The sequence below is a fragment of the Primulina tabacum genome, chromosome 8 (assembly GCF_025594145.1).
Source record: "Primulina tabacum isolate GXHZ01 chromosome 8, ASM2559414v2, whole genome shotgun sequence".
Taxonomy (NCBI): domain Eukaryota; kingdom Viridiplantae; phylum Streptophyta; class Magnoliopsida; order Lamiales; family Gesneriaceae; genus Primulina; species Primulina tabacum.
The window spans coordinates 38,699,561-38,726,176 of NC_134557.1; the positions used below are offsets into that span (position 1 = coordinate 38,699,561).

Genomic DNA, 26,616 nt, shown 5'->3' on the forward strand with positions numbered 1-26,616 from the left:
TTGCAAAAGATCATGATTTCAAATAAGCAATTAAATTTATAGATTGTGAAAAAAACGAGTAAAAAAAATCAAAAATGACCAGTAGTATTGTTTGAGATTAAAAGCGAACGGATGAATTTTTTTTAAAAGTAGAGTGTTTGATATATAAATAAGTGATTCTAATATTAACTTTTTATAAAAGTATAAAAAAATTCCCTTATTATAAACTAAAGATAGGGTTTTTTGAATACCATTTTCTAGAAAAAAAAATAGTGAGGTAAGAGTGTAAAAACTAATCACATTATTTACCAAAATGTCATAAACAATGGAATTCCAAAAAGAGTTCTAGCACACATAAATTATAGCAGCAGCTACGCTTGTGTCGAGCTATGTGGTTAAAAGCAATACTTGATTCGTTGCATTGTTCTAAACATGTACGAATTATTCAGTCAGCATTAATTTGTCCAAATATCCAATATTTTTACGCAGTAGAATCCTTCGACTATGTGACTAGATCTGCATACGCAAATTCACTCGACCTAGTTAACTATCATGAGAACATGCATGAGAAAATCCACCATTTGGTCTTCCATTTTTTTTCTGTATTGAAAATCACATCTTTTACAATAAATACTCTATTCAAACACATACCAAACGACTTCTTCATTTTTCAGTATGAACATTTGCTTAAACCCTACTTAATAAATCACTTTCCCGAACGAATAGGTGGCAATATTGAATTTGAAAATGACCCGGAATTTTGAAATATCCTCTTTACTTAATTATATTACTGTCAATAGAGTGAAATGGTTAGATTATTTGCATCTATCTCCATTTATAAATTATCCCATCAATTTTTCTTTCTTAACAATGGCTAGCTCTATACTCGACGTGAAGTAGATGACGTGAGTCTCTTATATTTTAATGAAAAGTTATATCATGTATCGACGATTCAAAGATGAAAGGGGAACTTCAGTTGATACAAATGTGTATAGATGTTTAATTGGGTCATTGCTATATAATTAACCGCTAGCCGGCCAAAATCATGTCTTTGTGCAAGATTCCAAGAAAATCCAAAATTATCTCATTACATTGCAGCTAAACACGTTCTTAGATATTTAAAGGATACTCCTGGTATATGGGTCTTGGGTGACTCTAGCTTCAACTAACCAGTTACTCAGATACAGATTATGCAGGTTGTAAGATTAATATGAAAAAACCAGTGGATCATGTCAATTTCTTGGAAATAGACTGATATCATGTTTCAGTAAGAAGCAAACATCAATTGTCACATCAACGGCTGAAGCTGAATATCTAGCCACTGGAAGCTGCTATGCACAAACACTCTAGTTCAACAACAATTGAGAGACTATGAAATTCAACCAATTGAATCCACAATCTTCTGTGATAATACCAGTACAATATCAATCACATACAACCCATTAATGCACTCTCAGACAAAATGTATTAAAATCAGACATCATTTTATTTGATATCATGTGATGGAGATTGATATTCGGCTAGATTACATATCAACAGAACAACATGCTACCGATATCTTCATTGAGCCATTATCAAACGGTAAGTTCTCTTATTTTTTTGGAATATTCTCGGCTTAATAAATTTAAATTAAATGCATAAGTTTAGAGGAAATAAAAGTCAAGCTGGTGAATTAATTTATTAAATTGGTACAAAACTCAAGCTCCTCCGTCTCGAGTTTGTGCAAAGGAGACTGCACCATAACTTAAGTTGCTCCAGCTAGAGTTCAAGAAAAGTTTCACCAAACCATATGCTCTTACTATTTATCTCTCTCATAAATAATATCAATATTTTGAATGGTCTGATGTTTTAAATATTATAAATTTTCTTTAAATATTTTAATTCATATTCAGTTATTATCAACCTTTTATTATGTATTTAATTTCGCGCGGATATATTTGAACCACTAACAGCTATTCTCCGACTTTTCAAATTTCAAAAAATAATCACAAACATTCAAACACTTGGACTAACATGTTTGTCTTACAGACCTTATATATTTTCAATGTAGAGCTGTTCTTTTTTCGAACACTTCAAATTTTTCATTGTATCTTGCCATCCTTTGTTAGAATATTAGAAATTTCAGAGTTTGAAAATACATTCGCAAGAGAAATGAAAAACTAAACCGATCAGACAAATCGTAACTGAAAAGATTTAAATCAAATGTCGTAAAATTTCAGTTAACGAATCGATATGTAAAACTGAAGACCTCGATTAACTGAACTGGAATAATCTTCGTGAACTAAAGTATACCACACTGAAAGGACATTAGTTTGAACTGAAAATGTCCAGATGAACTGATCTGCTGATCAGTTGACTTCTTATCAGTTAGCCATGACATCAATTGTAGTATCAGGCGACAGACCGACAGTTCGTACAGAAGCAGAACAGTCTGATATTTTGTACCACTGTCAGATAAAGTCAACAGCTTAAACTAAACGATGATTCAACGCATATTTGTCATTAAATGCATTCAATTCTAATGTTGGGATCTAAAACTATATATATAGCTGATCAACTCATTTGAAGAAGGTTGGTGAACATACTGAACACACTATTGACGATCATCGATCAGTTGCGATACTCTCTTCAAGAATTTTATAAATCTACAAATCGCACACTTACGCTCATATTTTCTTTGTATTAATTCGTATAAGTCATATTGCTTATTAAGAGCAAATCTGTAACGTCCCGAAAAAAAATTGAAGGTCCACGTGAACCACATTCATGCAAATTATTAAATTTCTTTGATGTTCTATTAAATTCTTTTAAAGCATAAAATACATGTTTATTTTATTAGTTTGTGTTTATTTATTTTTGTGCATTTTATGCATAATTCATGCATAATAGGATTTAATTCATGAAATTTTAAAAGTTCATGCATTAGAGTTTCTAGATGCATTTCACGCTCAAACGAGGATCGGAGACCGGAGACCGGAGAATTTTCAGGAATATTATTTTAATTACACGATTTATTTTTATAAATTAATATATGGTGTTTTAAGTGAATTTTCAAATAATGGGATGTTACTGGGTATTTTTACCCGCAGGATTTTATTTTTAACGGTACGCAAATTTTATCGAATCGAGGGACTTTTTAATGGTCCGTTTAATATTTTCAAAATCTTTTCAACACGAAATATTTTTCGAGAGTACGTTTGGATTTATTGGGCCCACTTTTATACTTATTGGGCTTAATTATCTTTTTAAATCTTTAATTAAACAATTAGGACCATTGTCTACTAATTAATAATTTAAATATTCCTTAAACACTCATTAACCTAAACCTAATCCCACCCCAACAGCCGACACCCCCATTCAGATTTCCCCACTCTCGTTTTCATCAAAATCCCAAGGAGTCCACGGCCAAGCTCCATCCTTGAAGGAATAATATTCTCCGGCACTCTTTCTTCAATCCTTTTGCGTCTACGTCGTCAAGGCACGCTTTGTATTACCTCTTGCTGCATCATACACGTTTTTATATGCTGGAGAATGCATTCATGGATGATAATTCAGATCTAGCTTAGTTCATGAAGAATTTTCGGTTCATACTTATGTTCTTGCACTTTCTTGATTGCTACTCACTAATTCCTTGATATTGTTGCAAGGGGGCTGTCATGTGGCATGCTGAGGGGTTCCTTATGCCAAGGGTATGCTGTCATTAGGTTGGGTTTGAGTTGTAGGGGCTGTACGCGAAGGATGGTTAAGGCAGCAAGGAGTTTGTCTCGGTTTTGGGGTAGATCGCGTGCCAAGGACCGATCCAGCAACACAAGGACTGATCTGAGCCATGGATTAGATCCTTGAGGATATGAGACAAGGCCTGAAAGGGGTCGATACTTGCTGGAAAGTGAGATCGATCGAGTGAAGGGGAAGGGTAGACGCGGTAGGTGCTTTTGGTGGGTTCTCGGTTTTTAGTGGTTAGAGACTTGCATGGGGCGGTGGTTTAGTTCTGATAGGTGGCTTGGGGTCTGGTCTAGGTCCTTGTTAGGTTGCCTCATGACTGGTGCGACGGGTTAGCTTGAGTAGTTTTGGGAGGAAATCAAGCATGAGGTGGGGAATTAGGATAGGACCGATAGTTTGGGCAAATTCTGGAAATTCAGCCGTGTGTTTGGGGGGCCTACTGTTATTGTTTTAGGACCTCTTAAGTGCTTTAAGCTATGACAAAATGTTGAGAAAAAATTGGTAGAGTTTTGAGTCGATTCGGGTTAAAATTGGGGTCCCGATCCAAGTTTTAAAACGAACCGGTTAAGTTCTGATTTTGGCTCGGGTTTACGTCTAGTAATACTTTTAAATATGTTTTGGGACATTTTAAGGAGTTTGGTAAGCTTCGGGTCAATTTTAGAGGTCCATGGATGAAAGGAAACTTTTTGGGTTTCCAGGGGCAAATTGGTCATTTTGCACCCGGGGTGAGATTTTTGTCCTGGCAGCACCATGAGCACAAATTTATGATATTTTAAATGTTTATGCATCATGTTTAAAAGTTTTACGCAATTATGACAAATACGGTGCATGCTTGGTTTAAAAGAAAAATTACGTATATGCATGCTTTTATTAAGTGATGAATATGATGACACGTTTTGAAGGAAGTGATTTAGTTGTGACTAACACGATGACACGATGATATGATTGGAGATATCGTGAGGGAAAAGGCCCCAGAGGGAGCCCGTTTACGGGAGAAGGCCCCAGAGGGAGCCCGACGATCGTATTTCCATTGACATGATATGATGACATGATAGGCTCGGGCTCAGTTGACGGGTGAGAGTGTCGCTGATGTCCCCCGCCGCCGGGTACCGCGGTTACACGTAGATGGATCCATCGACTGACATGATGATACGAAAGTCACAGCTAATGAACGGAATTCAAATTAAGATTTTAACATTTATATGCTGATACGATGATACATGCTATTACCATGTTTTGACAGGTCACAGTTACGCATACGATATGATAAAATGATGAGACATGTTTTGACACGTTACCATTTTACACGACACGTTTATGTTCATGTTTTTAAGCTCATGAAATGTATGTTGATTATGCTATTTTTCACTGCCGTGTGCTACGTATATGTACTTGGTATTACTGATACAGGTGTGTTGAGTCTTTAGACTCACTAGGCGTGTGTGATGCAGGTGAGCATTTTGATCAGGAGACCGAATGTGCCGAAGACTGAGTAGGTAGGCGGAATATGCGGTGACACGACGTGAGGACCATTATTTTTCCACATATAGATTCACGTGTTTTGAGAGGAGTTGCACATTTTTATATGTTGATGATATTACGATTTTTATACGTTTACGTTTTCGTTGATTTTAGATGACGTTAGTTATTTTTAAACTGCGTCATTCTTGTTGGAAAATAAATACGATTATTTTAAATGTTATTTTGTAATTGCGAGCTTTTAAAAAAATAAATAAATAAATCCGCACTTGAAAACGGTAGACGTTTCAGTTGGTATCAGAGCAAGGGTCCTGTATAGGGTTGTGCCACCGCCAGCTTCTGCCGCTCAGTCTTCAAGCCTCAAGTCCGTAAGCTTTTATGATCTAAATTTTTTAAATGTTTTTAATACTGTCATCTGCATGTTTACATGATATACGTTTTACGGTACATGTTTATCTGTCGTTATGTTTTGAGATTAGATGCTTAAAATTGTCATGCATGTTGCGACATGAAACGAGAAATTAATTGATTTTCATGTATGCTGGTTTTGTGGTGGAATTGGACATAAATAAAAATTTTGCTATTGGGCATTGGGAAAGGTTGTACATGATTTGTCTATATTGATTTTTGTTAGTAGTACTCATGTTCTACTTTTGGATCATAAGTTAATCTTGAAGATCATGAATACTTTTGGGGCATGTATGGTTTTTAAGAAAATATTGATGGTTCGTGATTACTAGTTGAATTAATTTTTGAGGATTTCATGTAAGGAATAATGATTCGAAGACTACGACGATTTTTGGAAATATAAAAACGTAGAATTTATTTAAGATGCATGTTCTACCTAGTTGGATTTAAGGATTGAATTGCATGAATTGAGAATTTTAAGGACCTAATTGTAATAACCAATAATTGAGGACCTAAGTGCAAAAATAGAATTATAAGGGACTATTTTCGAATTTGCCAATTTTGGGATTAAATTCCGAGTTTTGAGAATTTTAAGGCCAAAAAAAAAATTGGGGACCAGGAATGCAATTTTAGAAGATTTGTAGGGTCAAAATGTAATTTTCGAGAACTTTAAGGGTCATATTGCAAATTCCGAAATTTTTGAGGATTTAATTCGAACTTTGAGGAACACTTAGGTTAAATCAGTAATTTTTCAAGGTTATGAGAATTGATTTTGGGTTTAATAAGCTTAAAATTATTGAAATATATATTCCGGAAAACCTATAAAGTGGAATTAGTAACGCCAAGAACTTATGGGTAATTGTGGAATTTTAGAAATTAAGGACAAATTGGATAATTTTTGAGGAAATTAAGAATTTATGTTGCAATTTTAAGAAATTTGGAGGATTAGTTTAGCAGTAAGTGTGAATTGATGGTTTAAATTATAGGAATTTTCGGTGATTTAGGCTGGAAGAATATTTAGAACATTTAGATATTTGGCTTATGATGTTATAAGGAATGGTAATCAAGGACGGTGTAGGATGAATCAATACTAGGCTTGAAAATTTAAATGTTAATGGAATAATCCTGTGGAAAATTTAAGAATTTAGAGTGATAACAATTTAAGATAAAATTGAACAATTGGTCAATTTACAAGATTAGACATTAAGTTAACATATTTTTGAAGACTTAAGGTTTGATGTAGCATAAGTTTTAATCATGATCTTAGAAGTTAAAAAAAAAAATTATATCTTCACTACGGTTAAATTTTTCTAGAAAGTTGGGCATGACTGATGGTTAGGGTATTTCGTAGACGCATGTAAGGGTTGAGGTGGACACGTTGTTTTGAGAATTCTTTGGAAGTCATTAAGAAACTTGAGACTAAGCGGATATGTGTGTTGGAGTTATACTATCTATTACTATTTGGGTTGAGTAAATTTGAATTTCAAATTTATGAGACAAGTGATTATACAAAAATTTTGGGTGAAATAAACAAAAAGAGAATTAGTGATGTTCAACATATGTTATCAATGAACGAATATCAAGATTTTTATCGAGTAAAAATCTAAAACCTCGATATGGCAATTCTAGAATTCTATGGGTTATAAGTAAAGTTGATTTACTAGAGTTAGTCCAACATTAACATGGGATAACTTAGTAAGTTTTATACGCTACAATTAATTAAGCATTAAGGATATGTAAGAATGCGACATTCGTTCCAATGAGGAAAGTTCAAGGGTCTTAGGCCTCAACTATATTGTAATTGGGAAAGAAATAGTTTAAGAATGTAATTGATACTAGAATGGTTTTATTATTAAGGTAGAAGATCGATATTGCCTATCTTGGGTTTTATGGATTAACGTTACTCGAATTTAAGATTTGCGACAATTTAATATTTGGGATGTACATGTAAATAATTAAGTTATGTAAGTTTGGTGCCGTAATATAAAGATTCGATTCAAGGATCTTAGGTTAATATTATTATGGGGTTGAGATAAGGTTTAACTATTAAGTGTATTACCAAAGATAGAAGTTGATTAGTAAATTTTGGTGCTAAGATATCCTAAGTTGAACTGCATGAATGTCAATATTTGGATTTGAAGCTTTAACATACCTTGAGTTCAATAAATTTAAGAAATGATGATGTTAAGATTTCAATATTGAAATATAATAGGTCAATGAACGTCTTGGGTAGATTATAAGGAAAGTAAGATGCGATAAGTTTGGACTGCCATTTCTGATATTGAGAATTGCGAGAAAAGTCAAAATTCGAGGACATAGTAGAATAAAATTAAGTCACTATAAATCGTCTTAAGTTACGATTCACAAACGAGGATTTGGACATGCAAAATAATTAGGATTGAGGAGATATAAGGACATCTTAAGATTTATTATTTAATCAGAGTAGCGCCGCGGAAGCGTGGACCATTGAGATAATAGAACTAAATCTAAATTTTTTTGATTATCAAGGATAAGCGAATTTCAGGGACGAAATTCAATTTAAGGGGGGAAAATTGTAACGTCCCGAAAAAAAATTGAAGGTCCACGTGAACCACATTCATGCAAATTATTAAATTTCTTTGATGTTCTATTAAATTCTTTTAAAGCATAAAATACATGTTTATTTTATTAGTTTGTGTTTATTTATTTTTGTGCATTTTATGCATAATTCATGCATAATAGGATTTAATTCATGAAATTTTAAAAGTTCAGGCATTAGAGTTTCTAGATGCATTTCACGCTCGAACGAGAATCGGAGACCGGAGAATTTTCAGGAATATTATTTTAATTACACGATTTATTTTTATAAATTAATATATGGTGTTTTAAGTGAATTTTTCAAATAATGGGATCTTACTGGGTATTTTTACCCGCATGATTTTATTTTTAATGGTACGCAAATTTTATCAAATCGAGGGGCTTTTTAATGGTCCGGTTAATATTTTCAAAATCTTTTCAACACGAAATATTTTTCGAGAGTACGTTTGGATTTATTGGGCCACTTTTATACTTATTGGCTTAATTATCTTTTTAAATCTTTAATTAAACAATTAGGGCCATTATCTACTAATTAATAATTTAAATATTCCTTAAACACTCATTAACCTAAACCTAATCCCACCCCAACAGCCGACACCCCCATTCAGATTTCCCCACTCTCGTTTTCATCAAAATCCCAAGGAGGCCACGGCCAAGCTCCATACTTGAAGGAATAATATTCTCCGGCACTCTTTCTTCAATCCTTTTGCGTCTACGTCGTCAAGGCACGCTTTGTATTACCTCTTGCTGCATCATACACGTTTTTATATGCTGGAGAACGCATTCATGGATGATAATTCAGATCTAGCTTAGTTCATGAAGAATTTTCGGTTCATACTTATGTTCTTGCACTTTCTTGATTGCTACTCACTAATTCCTTGATATTGTTGCAAGGGGGCTGTCATGTGTCATGCTGAGGGGTTCCTTATGCCAAGGGTATGCTGTCATTAGGTTGGGTTTGAGTTGTAGGGGCTGTACGCTAAGGATGGTTAAGGCAGCAAGGAGTTTGTCTCGGTTTTGGGGTAGATCGCGTGCCAAGGACCGATCCAGCAACACAAGGACTGATCTGAGCCATGGATTAGATCCTTGAGGATATGAGACAAGGCCTGAAAGGGGCCGATACTTGCTGGAAAGTGAGATCGATCGAGTGAAGGGGAAGGGTAGACGCGGTAGGTGCTTTTGGTGGGTTCTCGGTTTTTAGTGGTTAGAGACTTGCATGGGGCGGTGGTTTAGTTCTGATAGGTGGCTTGGGGTCTGGTCTAGGTCCTTGTTAGGTTGCCTCATGACTGGTGCGACGGGTTAGCTTGAGGTGTGAGTTTTGGGAGGAAATCAAGCATGAGGTGGGGAATTAGGATAGGACCGATAGTTTGGGCAAATTCTGGAAATTCAGCCGTGTGTTTGGGGGGCCTACTGTTATTGTTTTAGGACCTCTTAAGTGCTTTAAGTTATGACAAAATGTTAAGAAAAAATTATTAGAGTTTTGAGTCGATTCGGGTTAAAATTGGGATCCCGATCCAAGTTTTAAAACGAACCGGTTAAGTTCTGATTTTGGCTCGGGTTTACGTCTAGCAATACTTTTAAATATGTTTTGGGACATTTTAAGGAGTTTGGTAAGCTTCGGGTCAATTTTAGAAGTCCATGGATGAAAGGAAAATTTTTGGGTTTCTAGGGGCAAATTGGTCATTTTGCACCCGGGGTGAGATTTTTGTCCTGGCAGCACCCTGAGCACAAATTCATGATATTTTAAATGTTTATGCATCATGTTTAAAAGTTTTACGCAATTATGACAAATACGGTGCATGCTTGGTTTAAAAGAAAAATTACGTATATCCATGCTTTTATTAAGTGATGAATATGATGACACGTTTTGAAGGAAGTGATTTAGTTGTGACTAACACGATGACACGATGATATGATTGGAGATATCGTGAGGGAAAAGGCCCCAGAGGGAGCCCGTTTACGGGAGAAGACCCCAGAGGGAGCCCGACGATCGTATTTTCATTGACATGATATGATGACATGATAGGCTCGGGCTCAGTTGACGGGTGAGAGTGTCGCTGATGTCTCCCGCCGCCGGGTACCGCGGTTACACGTAGATGGATCCATCGACTGACATGATGACATAATGATACGAAAGTCACAGCTAATGAACGGAATTCAAATTAAGATTTTAACATTTATATGCTGATACGATGATACATGCTATTACCATGTTTTGACAGGTCACAGTTACGCATACGATATGATAACATGATGAGACATGTTTTGACACGTTACCATTTTACACGACACGTTTATGTTCATGTTTTTAAGCTCATGAAATGTATGTTGATTATGCTATTTTTCACTGCTGTGTGCTACGTATATGTACTTGTTATTACTGATACAGGTGTGTTGAGTCTTTAGACTCACTAGGCGTGTGTGATGCAGGTGAGTATTTTGATCAGGGGACCGAAGGTGCCGAAGACTGAGTAGGCAGGCGGAATGTGCGCTGACACGACGTGAGGACCATTATTTTTCCACATATAGATTCACGTGTTTTGAGAGGAGTTGCACATTTTTATATGTTGATAATATTAGGATTTTTATACGTTTACGTTTTCGTTTATTTTAGATGACGTTAGTTATTTTTAAACTGCGTCATTCTTGTTGGAAAATAAATACGATTATTTTAAATGTTATTTTGTAATTGCGAGCTTTTAAAAAAATAAATAAATAAATCCGCACTTTAAAACGGTAGACGTTTCAAAATCAGTTTTCTGTTGTAAGGAATTTGAAAAACAAAGAGTTTCAATTTGACAGTGTATAAGTCCAACTGAAGTGGATTATTACAATCTGTTGTGTACATCAAAGGATTTTAGTTAAAACATATACTTGAGATAGAAGGAGTGACATAGAAGCATTTGAAGATTCGAACATCCATAAAATCCATGTGTTCTAGTTGCTTACTTATTATGTTTTCACAATAATATTCTACACTAGGTATTCAATCTATATTTAAGTCTATTTCCGCACTATTATTAGTTGACTGATTTATATCGACAAACAAGATTTCAGGATCAGTATGTCTAAAGACCGATTCATTCGTCAAAAAAGAACAAAAAACAGAGTTTTTATTCAACCCCTCTTTCTAAATACTCTCAACTGTATTAACCGATCCTATCAAGTGGTAACAGAGCACTTACGTTGTATTGAACAATGTTTGGGTGCGAAAGATGACTTAGCAAAGCTATTTCCTAGTTCACTTTTTTTAGGCTCTCCCTTGAAGATTGATCATCCGAGACAACTTTAACTTCTCTAATGTCGCACATTTGCCCGTTCTCACTATTAAAACCAAGATAAACATGACCAAAAGTGCTTCTTCCAAGAAGCTTTCCTTTTCTCCAATTTGAAGAAATTCCACCAGGTCTTCCAGGTTTTCCGGGACTTCTTGGGGTCGATAATGAGCAAAGGCTAACTAAAGAACCAGGTGGAAGGGGAAACTTATGAAATTCATTCCTTCCATCTTCCAGTTTCCCATTTGAATAGTCCAAATTAATCTCGTTAATTCGAGCATGGATAGACAAAGTGGTGGTTGTAATGCACCTCAATCCTCGACCAGGGCTTCGAGAAAGTGGGCTTAATACTTTGTTATCAATGTGTCCTCTGAAATCATTTTGATCCGTAAAATGACCCAAATCTTTGGATGATCCTCACGAAGTAACGCTTGAAACAGAGCCAGTCCGAAATCAACACCATCAAAATGGCCTAGCTGCCCTGTTGGTGGTTCTAGAGGCAGCGAAGTGGTGCACTCTATACTTTTTGTCTCAACACCATGAAGAAGATACAATTTCATCTAATGTTGCATATTCAGTTCAGCATTTTCGATATGTACATTTTTTCAATGATATAAATCTATTTACTCCTGTATTTTAATTCACAATAAATTCTCTTGATAGAAAACACAAAAGATCGTATTGGTCTTATGGTCGTCCTTCCCCCGAATTAGTAAAAACAATATGAACCAAGATACCCAAAAAAAGAGTATCCTTAGAGTTTCTAAATAAGAAAAAAAAATATTTTCATTGGTAAGATAAAAATGAAAGAATACTATCTGATATTTTGTCAAATATGTTAATTCTTTAAGTTAATCTCAACGGAATGCACATACTTCTTTATCACGCTTATTGCGTGGGAATCTTGATTAAAAACTATCAATTATAAACAATGATCAAGTTAAAAAATTATTGCTCTGAATTGTTTTTAAATAAATACAAAAACGTATTCTACAATTTTTGGTTTTAGTAGGGAGATAATCCCCTTTAAGAAAATTAGTACAAAATAAAACTAAATACCACGATTGAATTTTCATTTTCTTTTCAAAAAATATATTGGCATGTCATTTTTAAAGGTTTTTATACTCTAATTAAATATATGTAAAGGTCGATCAATATGTCAATACAACACTTTGGATTTTCATAAATAAAGACTTGTTTTCATTAATAAAATAAAAATGAAAGAACACTATCTGATATTGTCCTTCATCTTAAAGTGATCGATCGAGCTGTAATGATATATAGTAGACATTAATTTTGATTCAACGTGATTCTTCCCAAATATTGATCGGCAATGGCTAGTATAAAGAACTAAAGATATTAATTCTTTAAGTTATCGTCAATGGAATGAATACATAGGCTTATTGCTTCAAATTCGTGGGAATCTTGATTAAAAACTATCAATTATAAACAATGATTGAGTTAAAAAATTATTGCTCTGAATTTTTTTTAAATAAATGTAAGGAACGTTGTTCGACAGACGTGAATAAATATATTAACAGTAGTGTAAAATTGTAAATTTGTGTTTTATCAGAATTAAGTGTTGTGTTGAAGAGTAGTGATCGCGTGTTGCCTTGAATGTTGGGGACATCTGCAGACAACATCCGTAACGAAGTTGGCTGAAAATCATTTTTCGTTGCTCCTCTTTCGGCATCACACTTTTGCTTTCTTAGTTGATATTTTATTATTGTTGGTTGTTTTAGAAAGCGTTTATTTTCTCAACTTGTTGAAAAAATTGAATCTTGTGAAAATCACTAGTGATTGGTTTTTGTAAACGAATTGTTTTTCTAGTGATTAATTTTTGACATGAGGCACCGCACAAGTATTTATACTTGTGTATATTTAATCTCGTCCATCTATTTATTTAAAGTGAATTTGTGTTACTAAATATAATATTCCGCTGTATGTTGTCTTAAATGTTGTAACATTTGACACAACACTTAATTCTGATAAAACACAAATTTACAATTTTATACTACTGTTAATATACTTATTCACATCTATCGAACAACGTTCCTTACAAGTGGTATCAGAGCCTACTCTTGATATACTAAGTGTTGATTCTGGTTTTTGTTTTGTTTGACAGAAATATCAAATGGATCCATCACTCGCAAACGGCCACCAGTCTTAGATGGAACCAACTACAGTTTATGGAAGGTCAAAATCCGGTTTCATATAAAATCCATAGATGAGAGAGCATGGCAAAGAGTTCTAAGCGGTTGGACTCCACCAAGGAGAATAGACGAAGATGGTGATAGTCTGATAAAACCTGAAAGTGACTGGACTACTGATGAAGTGCAGATTTCAAATTACAACTCAAAGACACTGAATGTCATTTTTTTTTTCAGTTGATATGAACATGTTCGGGCTTATTACTAATTGTGTCTCGGCCAAGGATGCATGGGACATTCTCCAAAGACACTGTGAAGGTTCTGAAAGTGTGCGACGAACAAGACTGAGGATGGTTACTTCCAAGTTCGAGATTATGAGGATGGAAAAATCTGAGAACATACTGAAATATGATCGTCGCCTAAGGAAAATTGCTAATGAGGCGTTCAGTCTTGGAGACCCTATCTCCAATGAACGATTAGTTAGTAAGGTTCTCCGTTCTTTGCTCGAAAGATTCAACATAAAAATTTGTGCGATAGATGAGGCTAAGGACACAACGCAAATGGCTTTGGAAGACCTTTTGAGATGAACATAGACATGCAAAAGAAGGATAAAGGGAAAACAATTGCATTCCAAGCTTCAAATGATTCTTTCAATGACCTTCTTCAAGTATCCCAAGAAGTTAATGAATCAGACATTTCTGAGGATTCTATCTCCTTTATCACAAAGAAATTTGGGGATTACTTGAAAAGAATCAGAGATAAGAAGAATGATGCACAACCATCGAAATTTCCAAGTCCTCCTGCTACTCAAAGACCACAAAGGTTTCCTGCCAAGCGACAATCTCAACCAAGGAATGAAGGCAGAGAACAATTTAACTCAAAGAATTATGATTCAGTGCAGTGTAGAGAATGCAAGGGGTTCGGACACTATGCAAATGAATGTGCCAACAGATTGCGAAAGAACAAAGGCTACAATGCACCTCTAAGCGATGAAGAATCTGATGAGGAGGAGAAATCCAATGATGAAGATAATCACACCTCCTTGACTGCATTATTTACAGAAAATTGCAGGCTGCATGTGAATCCTTTAGGTGTTTCCCTAGGTGTTGCCACACCTGGCCGCAACATCTGCAAAAAATCAGTGTGTTTAAAATCCACAACTTCTAGAAATTCGAGTGTAGATGATTAATCGGAAGCTGATGATGAAGAGATGACTCTTGAGAGTGTTCAAAAGCTTTATGAAGAGCTGTTTGAGGATTGGACCAAAAGAAACAAGCTTAACTCGACTCTTGTAAAGGAAAACATTGATCTAAAAGCCGTGGTTACCAAACTTGAAGTAATTCTAAGCAAAAAGGACTTAGAACTGGGTAAGACCAAAGAAGAACTTCAAAAGGCAAATGAAACCTTATCCAAGTTTAATTCGAGCACATCCAAGCTTGAATCCATACTTTCGATGGGAAGAGATGAAAAGAAGGGTTTAGGGTTCAAAGACAGTGTATTTGAAATTGGTGAATCTGGAAAATCTACCGTTTTATGAAAGGAAAAACTGAAACATTTACACCGTCATTACCTACACCTTCAACCAAAAGCTCTCCACCGAGAAGACAATCCACTGCACCTGTTCCTAAGAAAAGAAAACGCAGGTATGTACGCCATTACTGCTTTAAGCCTGGACATATCAGGCCATATTGTTTTAAACTCAGGGATGACCGCATAAACCAAAAGTCAAGCCGGATGTTGCCTCAAATGTTGCACAACACTTTCCCGCAACACCTCCAAGAATCGACCTACAGTAAGACAGATTTGGGCTACCAAAGGTAAAAATTCACTGTAATGTTGTTTATACTTCATTAAAAACTAACACTGCATGTTACTGGTACTTTGATAGTGGAAGCTCACGCCATATGACAGGGTCAAGAGAATATCTCATCGATTATGTTAAACAAAAATGTGGCAGAGTAACCTATGGAGGAGGAGCTAAAAGAAAGATTGTTGGAAAGGTAACTTTGAATGTTGAAGGACTACCAAAGCTCCACAATTTTCTCCATGTTGAAGGATTAAACTCAAATTTGATCAGCATAAGTCAATTATGCGATGATAATTTGCAAGTCAAGTTTAATAAACATGCGTGTGAAGTTTTTGATGAATCTAACATATGCATCATGACAGGTACAAGGTCTTCGGACAATTGCTACCAAATTGGTAATGAACTTTCATGCAAACATGCACAAGTTACTGAATTTGAACTTTGGCATCAGAAACTCGGCCATGTGAATTTCAAAACCTTGAAGAATCTGAGTAAATATGAGGCAGTGCGAGGTATGCCCAATCTTTCATCTGGAATACCCTATGTGTGCGGTGAGTGTCAAAAAGGAAAAAAAACTCGCGTGTCACACCCGGTGTTGGCAACATCTGGGACAACACGCTGTCTGGAGTTACTTCACATGGATCTTATGGGTCCTATGGAAGTCGAAAGTTTTGGAGGTAAGAAATATTTTTTTGTATGTGTTGATGATTTCTCACGGTATTACATGGGTTAGTTTTATTAGGAAGAAATCAGACACCTTCAGTGTGTTTAAACAATTGGTCACAAGAATCACAAACTTTCATGGTTTGAAGGTGAGAAGAATCAGTACTGACCATGGTAAGGAATTTGAGAATTCTTCATTCTCATCATTTTGTGCCAGGAAAGGTATTTCACACGAGTTTTCGGCACCAAAAACCCCACAAAAAAATGGAATTGTCGAACGCAAGAACAGAACACTGCAAGAAATGGAAAGGGTGATGCTAACATCGAAGAACATCTCAAAGCGTTTTTGGGCAGAGGCCTTAAATACGGCTTGTCATATTTCAAATAGAGTGTATTTTAGAAGCGGCTCAACCATGACATGCTATGAAATAATCATGGGAAAGAAGCCTAATCTCAAATATTTTCATATTTTTGGATGTGTTTATTACACTTTGAATGACAGGGATCAACTTGCCAAATTCGACTCAAAGAGTAATAAGTGTTTGTTTTTGGGATATGCCACTAATAGTCGAGCTTATCGCATGTTTAATTTAAGAACTAGGACTATTATGGAATCCATTAATGTTGTTTTTGATGATTGTGCAGATCTCAAGAAGAAAACTGCTGAGGATGACGTTGAAGACCTTTTGGAAAACCCAATTGAACTGGAAAATGCAGGTGTTGCCCCAGATGTGCAACACCTAGCACAACACGTGACACTGAAGTCACCGAATTTGAGGACGAAGCAAATAGTGATGATGACACAGCAGATGATGGACAGAATATGCCGACTAAGATCCAAAGAGTCATCCATCATCTCAGATAATTGGAAGTGTGCAAGGTGAAGTCTAAAATCGAAAGAAAGAGAAAGTCGATTACCGAAAGATGGCTGGACTTATATGCATGAGCTCTACTTACTCACAGGTCAGATTTTCATGTTTTGTATCTCAATTTGAACCTAAAAATGTTAATGAAGCTTTAAAAGATGAGTTTTGGATCAATGCAATGCATGATGAGCTTGAGGAATTCGTTCGAAATGATGTTTTGTATCTAGTTCCACCTCCCGACCACGTCAATATAATTGGAACAAAGTGGATTTTTAAAAATAAAACTGATGAGTCAGGGAACATCATTCGAAACAAGACAAGGTTGGTTGCTCAAGGGTACACACAGGTTGAGGGGGTTGATTTTGATGAGACCTTTGCTCCTGTTGCCCGCATTGAGTCAGTCCGACTATTGCTAGCTATTGCATGCTACATGAAAATCAAATTATTTCAAATGGATGTTAAAAGTGCATTCTTGATTGGTACCTTGTGTGAGGAAGCATATGTCAGACAGCCTAAAGGATTTGAAAATCCACATAACTTGAATCACGTGTACAAGTTGAAAAAGGCTCTCTATGGTGTGAAGCAAGCACCACGTGCATGGAATGACAGACTAACAGAATATCTTCTTGAAATTGGCTTCAAACGAGGTGAGGTAGACAATACCTTTTTTATTCAGAAATCCAAAGGTGAAATCCTTATTTGTCAAGTCTATGTTGATGATATTCTTTGGTTCCTCATCTTAAAAGCATGCTGATAATTTTGTTGAGTGCATGTCATTCATATTCGAAATGAGCATGGTTGGTGAGCTAAGTTTTTTTCTTTGTTTGCAAATCAAACAAATGCATGATGGCATCTTTTTATGTCAAAGTAAGTATGCAAAAAACATGATAAAGAAATTTGCTAATGAGAACACCAAGCACATGAAGACACCTATGGGCTCAAATGAAAAATTATCCAAAGATGATGCTGCCGAAAATGTTGACAACACCTTATACCGCAGCATCATAGGAAGTCTCATGTACTTGACTGCTAGCCGTCCTGATTTAATGTTTAGTGTTTGCTTGTGTGCTAGATACCAATCTAATCCTAAGATTTCTCATTTAAAAGCCGTAAAACGTATCCTACGATACATAGCCGGAACCGTTGACTTAGGATTATGGTATACTCATGACACCAACTCGAATTTAGTAGGGTTATCATATGCTGATTGGGCAGGGGATTTGGATGATAGAAAAAGTACATCTTGAGGCTGCTTTTACCTTGGAAATAACTTGATATCATGGCATAGTAGAAAAAAAAAATGTGTTTCACTTTCAACTGCTGAATCTGAATATGTGGCACCAGGAAGTGATTGCACTCAACTCTTGTGGATGAATCAAATGATATAAGGTTATGGACTTAAGAGTGAACCCTTGGTTGTGTACTGTGAAAATTCTAGTGCAATAAACATTTCAAAAAATTCAGTACAACACTCTTGTACTAAACACATTGACATTCGACACCACTTTATTCGAGATCGAGTCGAAAAAGGATTGATTCGGATGGAATTTGTTGATACAAATAACCAATTGGCTGACATATTCACAAAAGTATTAGACTTTGAGAGATTCTCCAACCTTAAGAAATCTCTCAGCATGTGTTCTGCCTGATCATTCATGATGTTGTCTCAGATGTCACAACATCTCGGACAACACCTAACATGCATGTGCATTTTTTCTCTCTTTAAACATTCTGCATTTACATGCATACTGTAATATGATGTGTTGGAATGATGTTGCTTAATCTTCTGTTACACTTACAATTCCTTATTCGATCTTGTTTAACACACTTGGACATGAAAAATATTCGAATTGAGTCACTAAGTAGTGAAGGATAATCATGTATACCATGAGTTTGTCCCATGTGAAAGGTGATTTGAGTAGACTGAAAATATTTATAAAACATACTATGTATCAGAAGAAAAGATTGGAAAAAGCTATCTAAAAGAGTCCAAAAAAGACTGTACTTTTAGTGTGGAAGCTACCTCTTCTGAATTTAATACAGAAATCAAAATAGGAGAAAATGGAAAAAGCTACCTAGAGGAGTCCAAAAGAAGACTGTTCTTCTAGTGTGGGAGCTACCACTTCTATGATCAATATTTGATAAAATCACCAAGTGTCGAGAAAAATCAAAATAATTTTTGGGGATTGTGCGTGTTTTCGGAAGATGTTGTCAACATTTGTGACAACACTTCATCTGTAAACATATCTCATATTTGTTTTCATGTTTCTATTTCTATTACATTCTGTAATTAAGCATAACTAGATCATGCATAAACATATAATTGTGAATATTGTTGAGTCATTAGGACATGCGTATTTCAACAAAAGAAGAATTCGATGAAAATTCAGACTTTGCTAAAACTCAAATTTCAGTGATCTTTCATGTCTAATGGAGTTTTAAAATTTGATGTGGGTTTATTTCTGGAATTTTTGAAATAAGTATTGTGCGAAAATCATCACAATAAGTGCAGAAAGGTGTTAACGGCTATATTTTTACGGTTTCATTATTCTTTTACCGTTAGACTAAGTCAGTTACCAAATCTTTTGTTACCGTTGCACTGTTCGTTCATACTTATCTTCATGATTGACACCGCCAATTCATCATTATCTTCATAATTGTCTCTCGGATTTTCTTATCTCACAATTTTTCTCTGTGTTTCTCTGCATTCTTCATCTTTCCCACTTTCTTCTTCACTCAAACCACAAACTTAAATGGCAAGAAAAGGCTATGATCGCCATGACATACGGAGTGAAATGGGTCACACGGATGATGTTGCCCCCACAGAGACATCATCTCCAGCAACACCTAAGGAAGCCTCTCCTATGGAAATAGTTCCCGCTGCTGAACAACCCACACCACTGGAAGTAATTATCCCAGGTGAGCCTGGAAATGCGATTGATCTTGAGAATCCGCCAATAATACAGGTTTTTAGTCCTCCACGTCCCCCTGTTCGCCGTTCAAAGAGACAAGCAGGGTACAACCCTGATTTGACCACTTCTAAGCATTTCGTCGAAAGGGTGAAAGACCGAGCTGCCCTTCACTCGCTGATCTTCACAACACCTCTGGCGACAACTCAGCCGATGGTGACTATGAGTTCGTGGCCCGGAAGAAGACTACCTCTCCGCCTGAGGACAGTAGTATCTCCTCCAGCGAGAACACTGATTCCGACAAGAATGCACCCCATGTTCCTCCACCAAAGCCCTCACCATCTACAGAAGAAGAAATCACGTCGGCCCAATTTATGGCCAACTTGAGAAATCAAAAAGCCGAATCTTCTGCTGTTCTTGTTGATGCTCAAGACTCTGGAAGTTCCACTAACTCCAGCAGTTCTACTGACAAGCCTGCTGAGGAAGATATCGTTGCTCAAGAACATGGGTCTGCTGAACAGGATGTTGCTGAGGATGATGCCAACACTGAAGATAGCACGGACCTCAGTGACTATGTCTTCGGCACTACTTTTTCTACCAAATTCTACACTGAGCACGCAAGATAGCACGGACCTCAGTGACTATGTCTTCGGCACTACTTTTTCTACCAAATTCTACACTGAGCACGCAGTTGCTCAGTGGCATCTTTATGCAAATCACGACTTCATTGACGAAAAGAACGTCAATACTGATGCCTTTGCGAGGCAAAATCTGATTGCTTTCCTGAAAAATTGCTCCTTGCTCTCCACAGTCTCAGCAGTCACATCATTTAATCGATGGCCGGTGCTATAAAACTCAAACCTCTCACCTGGTATATGTGATAAACGTTCTGCGAAATATGGGAGAGTTTATGTTCTCAACAAACTCTTTGAGCTCAGTCCAGCAGCCATTAACTCTCATTATCAGACTCTTGCAGAGGATGAGGATGGTCTTGCCCCAGACATTCATCTTGTCACTTCTACAATCACTGGGGGCCTTGTTACTCACTTTCCATCTCATCCACAGAAGTTATCAGCAGCGAATTTGACTTCATTTTACTCAGTGCTTCACAAGCTGTCTGTTCGAAATTAGACACCCTCCACCAACACCACTGTTGTCACTCGACACCTAGGATTAGTGCTATACTCCATTGGAACAAATGGGTTCTTCAACTTTGGGAAGCTTGTGTTCAACACAGTGCTTCAATATGCTTATGGTGTTCTGAAAGCGTCGAAGCTACCTTTTCCTAGTCTAATCTATGGGCTTCTTATCTCACAAAGTTTTGTTAAAGATATAAATGAGCAACTATCTGACCTTGGAGACCCATTCAAGATTTCTCCGGCATTCTTCAAAGGAAATCGAAAGATTGATCTCCCCTGGACTGAGTCTCCCATAGTACCACCTGCTTCTGGTCTTCCTCAAGGCTCCACCTCTACTCCACCGGCAGATGGCTTTGTGAAGTTCACAGTCGCTGAAATTCAAGCTCAAATTGATCATGCCCTTACCAAGATCTTTCAGGCTAAGGCATACATTGCCTATTATGAGGATCTTGTGGCCAATCACAGGCTAATTTTGGAAGTAGGTGTCTTTCCGGGACAAAAAGGGGGAGATGATCAAACAACAGCTGGACCTGGACCATCTGGGAAAATTGATGAGGAAGAGGAGTCAGATGGAGGGGATGGAAACTAACACTTCTTTTGGCTTTAATTTTGTCTTTGATTGGCTTTGTTGTTTTTGTTGTTGCTAGCTTTGCTTATCTAAGGTTTGTATGTTTATATGTTTTTACTTTGCCCTGATGTATTGTTCTTAAAATGACATAGTGCAGGTGTTACCTCATATGTTGCCAACAAAACCAACAACATCAGTGCTAACTTTGTTTTTATTCAGGGGGAGATGATTTGAGCTAAACAAGGATAAATGAGTTTGATCTCATTTTGTCCAAGAAAGACAAAAAGGGGGAGATTGAAGAGAAATAATATTTTCCGAATTTAATTGATAAAATGTCTTGATTTAAATTATTTCCCTAACAATAAATTTCCTTGTTAATTTGATTTCATACAATATCTTGTGAGATTTTTCCTTTCTAAGATAATGAGATAATTAAGCAAATATATTTTAGATATGCTAATTATGATAATAATTTAATGAGATATGGTATTAAGAGTGTATTTCTAATTAAACTCTTACTTTCCTTGTGCAATTGGTTTCCTTGAAGAATAATAGTCTACATCTATAAATAAAAAATCAAGGACATCATTAAACCTCTCTATTTGCTACGCCGCTTCTTCCCTAAAAAACATACGTATACGCACTTGTGCACGCCATGAATTTCAGGGAAATAAGTCATCAAGGATCGTGCTGTGTTGAAGACTGGTGATCGCGTGTTGCCTTGAATGTTGGGGACATCTGCAGACAACATCCGTAACGAAGTTGGCTGAAGATCGTTTTTCGTGGCTCCTCTTTTGGCATCACACTTTTGCTTTCTTAGTTGATATTTTATTATTGTTGGTTGTTTTAGATAGCGTTTATTTTCTCAACTTGTTGAAGAAATTGAATCTTATGAAAATCACTAGTGATTGATTTTTGTAAACTAATTGTTTTTCTAGTGATTAATTTTTGCCCTGAGGCACCGCACAAGTATTTATACTTGTGCATATTTAATCTCGTCCATCTATTTATTTAAAGTGAATTTGTGTTACTAAATATAATATTACGCTGCATGTTGTCTTAAATGTTGTAACATTTGACACAACACTTAATTCTGATAATAAACACAAATTTACAATTTCACACTACTGTTAATATATTTATTCACATCTGTCGAACAATGTTCCTTACAATAAATACAAAGACTTATCCTATAATATAATTGGTTTTTTTTTTTATGGTAACACTTGTAATTTTATTCAGAAAGCAATAAATCGTCTGTTACAATATTCACAAACCAAAACGGAAAAACCCCATTTTCCCAAACAAAAGGAGTAGGGGAAGAAAGAGAAAAAAATGCAAGTGAATGTGCCACCCGATTCGCCGATCTGCCAATCTGTCTAAGATCGGTATCAGTGCAGCTGTCCAATGAGTTCCTAATATCCAACGCGAGTGCACCACAATAACTTAAATCTTCTGCTGGGTTGATGACTGCTTGCACCGCCAGCAGAGAGTCAGTAGTAATTACATGGACTTCGATGCCACGTTCCTCCAACAGCCTCATCCCATCTCTTATTGAAAGGAGCTCAGCGAAGACCACCGACTGTGGCTTAGAGATTCTTTTTCCTAAGGCAAACAGTATTTGACCATCATGATCTCGCACTATGCCCCCATCGAATAACCACCAGTGTCAAAATTAACCGCCACGTCTACCTCAAGTTTCAAGGTGTTGACCGGTGGTCTCGTCCAGCGTTCGAGCTGGGGTAATGGCTTCGGAGCAGGTGCGGTAATTAAGGATTCCCGAGCTTCCTTGAAGTCTTTCAAAAGGGAGGCGCTCCACTCCACATCCAATTGAGCACATCCAGGCACCTTCTCATGCAAAATCCGCAATCTATCATGCCATACAGCCCAGGTGCGCATCGCAAAAACCTCCATATCTTCCTTTCTTAACACTGCTTTCATTCGGATGAATGTATCCAAGAAATCCATGTCTTTTACCTGTTTCAGAAAAGGATGAAAAATTGTATCCTTCCAACACTTCTTTGCAAATGGACACCAAAACAGAGCGTGCTCGGTTGAATCATGACCATAACCACACAACTGACACTGATCTGTGATGGGAACATGATGCCGCAGCAGGTTCGCGCGAGATGGAATAATGTTGTGCAATGCTCGCCACAAAAAAATCCGAACCTTAGGAGGAACTGACAATGACCATACAAATTTCTACCAAGATTTCGCATGGGTGTTCAAGGTATGGCTGGGCGTATCAAAGAACTCGACTTCAAGCTTGTAACCATTCCGCACAGTGTACTTTCCTTTCGGATCATAGAGCCAGAATCGAGAATCCTCACTCGCATTATTTGCTAGTGGGATAGCTAGAACATCTTCAGCTATATAAGACGGGAGTGTGGTTCGAATCAATGACTCATTCCATGCTCCATTCACGATGAAAGAGTTTACGTTATCAAGATCATTCGAGATACCTACAGGCCGCATTAGAGACTGCACTCCCGGAATCCATTGGTCTCGAAAAGTTGCGATTTTTTCTCCATTACCAACTCGCCAACACAGACCTTTCCTCAGTAACTTTCTACTCGACAAAAGTGATATCCAAATAAATGAGGGATTATTACCTATCGGAGCGTCCATAATATCATGATGCTTGAAATATCTCGCCTTAAAAACCAGAGCTACAAGAGAGTCGGGATTAATGGCAATTCTCCAAACTTGTTTTGCAAGAAAGGCTCTATTGAACGCTTCCAGGTTACGAAAACCCATCCCTCCCATACATTTTGGCACACATAATGTATGCCAATTTTTCCAGTGCATTCTCCTTCTCCCTTCTTCCATGCCCCACCAAAAATTTGCGCATTCCCGTTCAATAGCCTCATTGATCGCCTTAGGTATATGGAAACAAGACATAGCATACGTGGGGATGGACTGTAAAACGGACTTGATTAACGTTTCTTTGCCTCCGGCGGAAAATGTCTTGTTGCCCCACCCTCTCAAACGTTTAACTATAGTCTCAATTAAATATCTGAACTGGAGTTTTTTGCTACGCAAAGAGAATGTCGGCAATCCCAGGTAAATGTCTTGACCCTGTGTAGTGGAGATATACAACACCCTCTTTATCTGATCAGCAGTCACTGGATCCGTATTCGGGCTAAAGGATAAAGATGATTTCTCAAAGTTTATAGCTGGCCCGAATCTTTTTCATACAACGATAGACAATGGCAAAGATTCAAACAGTCGGAGATAGTAGCTTTTAAAAATATGAGAATGTCATCAGCAAAGAATAGGTGAGAGATTTGGGGACTAGAATTTGCAATACGGACACCAGTAATCAACTTACGTGATTCAAATGAGCTCAAAATCGATGACAACCCTTGAGCGCACAGAACAAACAGAAAGGGTGATAGATGATCCCCTTGATGCAATCCTCTGCCCGGATTAACGTGACATATAATATCGCCATTGAGTGCAATCGATTATTTGACAGAACGAACACACCGCATCACCTTCTCAACCCATATAGGATCAAATCCGAGCTTACCCATAATTAGTTCTAGGAAGCCCCATTCCACTCTATCGTACGCCTTGCTCATATTGAGCTTCAATGCCACGTATCCCTTGCTCCCCTTTTTCCTGCTCCGTATCCAGTGTAGAGCCTCATAACCCAGTAAGATGTTATCTGTTATCAGTCTGCCTGGGACAAAAGCACTCTGGAACTCATCTACTGCCATAACCAAAACCTTCCGAAAACGATAAGTCAAGGCCCGGGAGACGATTTTATAGCAGACGCTACATAAGCTAATAGGCCGGAAGTCCTTCATAAGAATAGGATTTTTAATTTTTGGAATGAGAATGATTATAGTCTCATTCCACTCTTGAAGCGGAGCTCCATCATTCAGAACCCTCAACACAGCCTCTGAAACCTCCGGGCCTACCACATGCCAATATTTCTGGAAAAAGAATGCCGACATACCATCCGGTCCTGGAGCTTTCTCCGGATACATATCAAATAAAGCTTTCTTAACTTCCTCAGCCGAAAATGGAGAAAATAATACCGATTTCATCTGCTCATTAACCTTCAGTTGAACACATTCAAGCATCGGATTTATATCTTGGATCCTTGGGTCGCCCGATGTAAATAAGTTAGAGAAATAGTCCACCACAATCTCGGCCATCCCCCCTTATCAAAACACCAGTCACCATGCACCGATAGCAGCCCACTAATAAGATTCTTCACTCTTCTGATTGAGGCACAAGCATGAAAGAATTTCGAATTTATATCCCCATGAGCCAACCAATTTACCCTACTTCGCTGTTTCCAATAAATCCTCATCCTTGGAGGAAAGGTACTCAATTTGATTCTCCAGCTCTTGTATGTAGTCTGTTGAAGCATGCCATTTATCATGAGTCTTCAATCGATTTAGAAGGGACCTTTTTTGCTTTATTTGACTCGGAATGCGTCTAAATCGATCTCCAGCCCATGCATCGAGGGCTAGCTTGCACTGCATGATGCGGTCTGAAAGCGTGAGTGTGGCATCATTTGAGCATCACCCTAGAGCAAATACTTCCGCACAATCCAATTCTATGGCCCAATGAGTCTCAAAACGGAACATAGAGTTATGAAGATTTGCTGTCCCGGAGCCCAGTTTCATAAGAATAGGCCTATGATCTGAATGATAGAATTCGAACGATTCGGCTCTAGCGGTAGGATACAAAAGTCTCCACTCCAATGTGCCGACATACCGATCCAGGCGTTCAAAAATGAGATCATTTGATGAACGCCTATTAACCTTTGTAAAAAATTCACCGCTGCCATGTAAATCCTGTAGAGTGCATTCATCAAGGGCATCCCTAAATGCCTGAGTTTGATGTAAGGGCTTCAAGTTACCTCCCAATTTCTCCCGATCGAAACAGATTTCATTAAAGTCTCCTCCTACAAGCCACGGGACACCTATAAATTCCTGGATTCCAGATAACCGTCGAAGAAGCTCCCACGAGAGGTGTCTGTTGCTAGCCTCTGGGCTGCCATAAAATCCAGTAAATCTCCAACATTTCTCAAAATGCTTCACCATGCAGTCGATA

General features: G+C 37.0%; 3 protein-coding genes across 3 annotated transcripts; 2 read left to right on the plus strand and 1 right to left on the minus strand.

Moving 5' to 3' along the window:
* Window positions 1-12,771: 12,771 nt before the first annotated feature.
* Window positions 12,772-14,175, plus strand: LOC142554760 (uncharacterized). The gene is made up of 3 exons (XM_075665436.1): window positions 12,772-12,778; window positions 13,564-13,752; window positions 13,826-14,175. Exons 1-3 carry the CDS (start codon window positions 12,772-12,774, stop codon window positions 14,173-14,175), a joined length of 546 nt encoding a protein of 181 aa, XP_075521551.1.
* A 3,633-nt stretch (window positions 14,176-17,808) lies between these two features.
* Window positions 17,809-18,171, plus strand: LOC142554761 (secreted RxLR effector protein 161-like). Its single transcript, XM_075665437.1, has one exon. The coding sequence runs from the start codon at window positions 17,809-17,811 to the stop codon at window positions 18,169-18,171; it is 363 nt and encodes a 120-aa protein (XP_075521552.1).
* Window positions 18,172-23,745: 5,574 nt separating this feature from the next.
* Window positions 23,746-25,709, minus strand: LOC142554762 (uncharacterized). Its single transcript, XM_075665439.1, has 2 exons — window positions 25,033-25,709; window positions 23,746-24,730 (listed from the first exon to the last, which is right to left on the minus strand). The coding sequence occupies exons 1-2, from the start codon at window positions 25,707-25,709 to the stop codon at window positions 23,746-23,748; spliced, it is 1,662 nt and encodes a 553-aa protein (XP_075521554.1).
* Between the last annotated feature and the right edge of the window lie 907 nt (window positions 25,710-26,616).